General features: G+C 33.1%; 1 protein-coding gene across 1 annotated transcript; it reads left to right on the forward strand.

The window, feature by feature from the left end:
* Window positions 1-1,394: 1,394 nt before the first annotated feature.
* On the forward strand, window positions 1,395-2,133 carry LOC145678285 (uncharacterized; the record flags this gene model as incomplete). The annotated part of the gene is made up of 1 exon (XM_081748309.1): window positions 1,395-2,133. A coding segment is annotated over exon 1 (739 nt), but the record flags the coding sequence as incomplete, so codon positions are not given.
* Between the last annotated feature and the right edge of the window lie 2,761 nt (window positions 2,134-4,894).

Below are 4,894 nucleotides of genomic sequence, written 5' to 3' on the forward strand. Positions count from 1 at the left end.
CAACCCGCAAATTATGCAAACTGAAAACCATAGTAAGTAAACACGAAATCATGTAAATGCATCAATAGTATTTGCAGACGAAAATTCAGTTTGGATAATTGCACTATTGCCAGATATTGCAGTTGAAAAGCGTTATATGCATATATCATATACTACAGTTGAAGATAGATTTTCTGACCAGCTATTCAAGTTACCAGCTAGCTAAATTATTCAAGATTCCTAGTTTTGTTGTGTTGTTTTCAATGCATGTTGAGCTTTTAAGTAAACTAAATGTAATGTATATTTTTTCATCCTGTATACTCTCTCTAAGAAAAATATTAATAAACCCGTCAATGTAGTAACAAATATATACTGTATTATTTCATTAACTTACCGCTAACTTCTACAGGAAGCACATTATAGATACTATAAATTATTAAACAAATTTAAATATGTATAACAACGTAAAAGTTATCTATATAGTAATATCAGTAGCAAATCAAAATAGTTATTCTATTAAATCATGAAATAGAATAATCAATTTCCTAAATCTACAATTCCGTTCCATATTAATATTATTTTATATGGGCCTGAAATGTGAAATAATTCTTGTGTATCATATGAAAAGTAAAGAAGGAAGAAATAATATAATTATAGTAACAAATAAAACACAGTTCTGACCAGAGCAGAATGAAATATATTAAAAACTATACTTACAATGTTACAGTTTCAAGGACCTAACGTCCTCTTCATCAGACACAAACACTGAGAAAAGACATGTGACAGCAGATCTTATATACATGAGAAAGTGAAAGGCCACGCCCCTTCTTCTCTCTCATTGGTCGGAGGGAACCAATGAGGATAAAGTTACTTACGCGCAAACAGAAAAATATAATGAGTCCTTTCACTTTTTCTAACACTTCCTTAATGAGATGACATACAAAAAAAAAAGTAAATAACAAATAGAAAATATTAAATAAGAAAAAAATATATATATAACTAAATATATAAATATATAAATTTAAATAAATAAATAAATATTAATAGTCTATAAAAGTGGACAAGAAAGAATTGGTGTACACAGTAGAACAAGCCATTGTAGACATACAAGATAAGGACGAGAGAGAGAGAATAAGGAAAAAAGCATTGTCGATTGTTAAGCAGAATATGAACAAGAAGGAGAGTAACTTAAGGAAAGAAGAGAAGGAAGGACTGAAAAGATTAAGGAAAAGAAAGGATATCGTAGTGGAACAGGCGGACAAAGGAGGCGCGTTGGTAGTAATGGAGAAAGGATGTTACCAGGAGAAGCTAGAGGAGTTATGTGATCAGACATATGAGGAAGTCGGTAACAAGGACATGAAAGATGAAGTGTTAAAAAGATAGTACAAGAAGGGAAAAAGGCGGGGATTAAAAAGATGATCAACGAAAAAGGAAGGATTCCTGTCATGAAAGGTTTTCCGAAAATACATAAGAAGGACGTGAAGCTAAGACCAGTACTGGACTGCAGAGGTAACTATTTTGAACCACTAGAGGAGAAATTAAGAGAGATAATGGACGAAATCAGACAAGGACAAAAGACATGCAGAGTGAAGAACACGGAAGAATTGAGGAAGAGGATAGATGAGATTAAGTGGAATCAGGAGAAGGTGTTAATGTTTAGTGTAGATGTTAAAGCCATGTTCACCAGTATAAGAAGGGATTATGTCATAAAGGCAATAGAAGAGGAGATGGAAGGGAAAGTTATAAGTCAGTGGAAAAAAGAGAAAGTTATAAGAGCGCTTAAGACTTTGTGGGAAAATAGCTATTGCATAATTGGAGAAAGACTAGTGAAGATAAAAGAAGGTTTAAGCATTGGATCCAAGCTGAGTCCAGTTCTAGCGGAAATAGTAATGAACAAGTGGGAGAAAAAAGTGACAGAACAAGCAGGAGGAAAGTTACTGTTCTTTTGCAGGTATGTTGATGATTGTTTAGGCATATGGACAGGGAATAGAAATCAACTGGAGAAATATGTTGAAAGTATAGAAGACCAAGAGAAAGGCATAAGGTTAGAATTAGAAGTTGAAGAAAATAACTCTATCAATTTCATGGATATGAAGATAGAGAAGCAAGGTGAGAAAGTGACTACTAGTTGGTATCAGAAACCGTGTTGGGCAGGTATTTATTGCCACTGGAGAAGTGATGTAGACAAAGCAACTAAGAAGAATTTCATTAGGAACATGGAAAGGAAGATAGAAAACATCAACAGCGAGGAAGAGGGAAAGAAAAAAGATTTGGAAAAATTCTACAAACAATTGAACAATAATGGATATAGGATAGAGCAGTTTAGGAGAAAGATAAAAGAAGATAATATGGATAGGAAAGAAGAGGAAGACAAGAAGTGGTACGGCATTCAGAGCATAGGCGAAAAGACCGAAGTGCTGAAGAAGTTATTAAGAAAAGGTGGTGTGAAGACTTATAGAAAAGGAGGAGAAACTTTGTTGAAGTGCATAAGGAAGAAAAGGAAAAGGAAGGAAAATCATATAGAGGAGCAGGAAGAAGGAGTGATATATGAAGTGAAGTGTAGTGAGTGTGACATGAAATACATAGGGGAGACGGGGAAAAGGCTTATGGACAGATTAAAACAACATAAGGATGATGTTAGACTGAAAAGGGATAATAATGCTATATACAAACATGTGAAGGAAACGGGACATAAAATAGACTGGGAGGGAGCTAGGGGTTTAGAGAGAGAGAAGAGGAAGATTATTAGAAAGTGGAAAGAGGCTAGAAGAATAAAGAGAGAACAAGAGGAGAACCTAATGAATTGGACAAGCGGTATGAATATACACGAGCAATGGGAGAAATTGTTGGATGTGATAGAAAAGGAACAAGAAAAGTGCATATAGACTATTAATATTTATTTATTTATTTAAATTTATATATTTATATATTTAGTTATATATATATTTTTTTCTTATTTAATATTTTCTATTTGTTATTTACTTTTTTTTTTTTGTATGTCATCTCATTAAGGAAGTGTTAGAAAAAGTGAAAGGACTCATTATATTTTTCTGTTTGCGCGTAAGTAACTTTATCCTCATTGGTTCCCTCCGACCAATGAGAGAGAAGAAGGGGCGTGGCCTTTCACTTTCTCATGTATATAAGATCTGCTGTCACATGTCTTTTCTCAGTGTTTGTGTCTGATGAAGAGGACGTTAGGTCCTTGAAACTGTAACATTGTAAGTATAGTTTTTAATATATTTCATTCTGCTCTGGTCAGAACTGTGTTTTATTTGTTACTCTACTTATCCAGAGCCATGGAGTTTGTTCAATATAATTATATTAAAACAAAAGTTTTGTCTTTGTTATTCTTCAGATTCTATAAGCTTGTAATAGGTCTTGAACGTGCCTATATGGAGCTTTAAATCCTGAATTTATTATACTATGAAGACAGCAGCCTCGTTTCAGATTTTGCTTGGGGAGGGGTGGGGGACAGGATGTTCCACCAAAGGAGTTGCACGCCTTTTTATTATCACATTTTATTACTATACAGTTGATTAAAATACTATATGTATTACTCAAATTCAGAGTTAGAGGGACACAATTGATGCTCTGCCCTCTCCAAATCCGCATGTGTCAAGAAACAAATGATTGAAATTGCAATGTCCGCAGAGTGAACTTTGATTTTTTTCATTTCATAACAATAATCAAAATAGTATAACTTAATTTCACGCACCATTTACTGACTGACATTTTCGTCAAGTGCCAAGCAGGTGCAGTTCAATTTTAATTAAATATTTTTTTTCTAACGTTCGAAACCGAACACTGCCTTTCTTTCATTGTTTCAATGAAAAACAAGAGAGCGTAACTACTTGCAAGGGCGCCGATTTCTCTGTAAATTTGGGGGCCCTCATTCAGATGCAGAAGGTGTATATATATATATATATATATATATATATATATATATATATATATATATATATATATATATATATATATATATATATATATATATATATATATATATATATATATACGGAGATTTTAAGACAAATTGCACTCGAATTATGCCAAATATTGTATATTCAGAAATACTATTGGGGGGTCATATGAGCTTCGGGGGGTCCGGGACCCCTCAGCCCCTAGGATCGGCGCCCTTGTCTACTTGTAGCCTAACAATAACAGCTACAAATATCGTTCATAAACCCATCACTGTATCGTGAAACAGCTAGGACATTATAGAAGGATAGAAAAAAATGTGCTGGAAAAGTTTTCCCAGGTAATCTATTTTCCGTAAAAGAATGTTTAGATCTTGCGTTTCGGGATGAACTAAACTCATTGAAGACATGCCAAGTGTACATGTTTTCTTGGTTGTCAACTCTGTGACAACTTTTAATTGACCGATTTGATGGACGTTACAGTAAGGCAACTTTAACTGTCAAGAACATGTCAACTCCCACGAATGTTCTATTTTTTTTTTCTCACAATTTATTGATTTAATTCTGTTAATCTTTTTAATAATCGTATTTCAGTTTTATTTTTATTATCCATTTTACTTTCAGTTACATTTGATAGCCATTAAGATGAATGTTCTTTATAAATATGTTACTTAGTCAACTTCAGTTGCAAAATGTGGGCACAAATTTCCATGTCAAAACTACGCAATGCGAAATATACAATAAAAGGCTGAATACTTATTATTATTATTATTATTATTATTATTATTACTTTAATCGGTAATGCTTCCCAGGGCGATATTTCTCTAAACATTTTTGAGTCACAGATATTTTGAAAAATATAAAATGGCGAGTTATAAAATATAGAATGACCCTTAAGCTAATATGTGAAAAGGTGTTCTAAGTGTAGCTTCCACTGTACGCATCACTACTGAATCTCCCTTCGGCCTAATTGATTACTTTTTTTTTTGTTGTTGTGG

This window comes from Thermobia domestica, unplaced genomic scaffold (genome assembly GCF_964235325.1).
Source record: "Thermobia domestica unplaced genomic scaffold, izTheDome1.hap1.1 HAP1_SCAFFOLD_2309, whole genome shotgun sequence".
NCBI lineage: Eukaryota > Metazoa > Arthropoda > Insecta > Zygentoma > Lepismatidae > Thermobia > Thermobia domestica.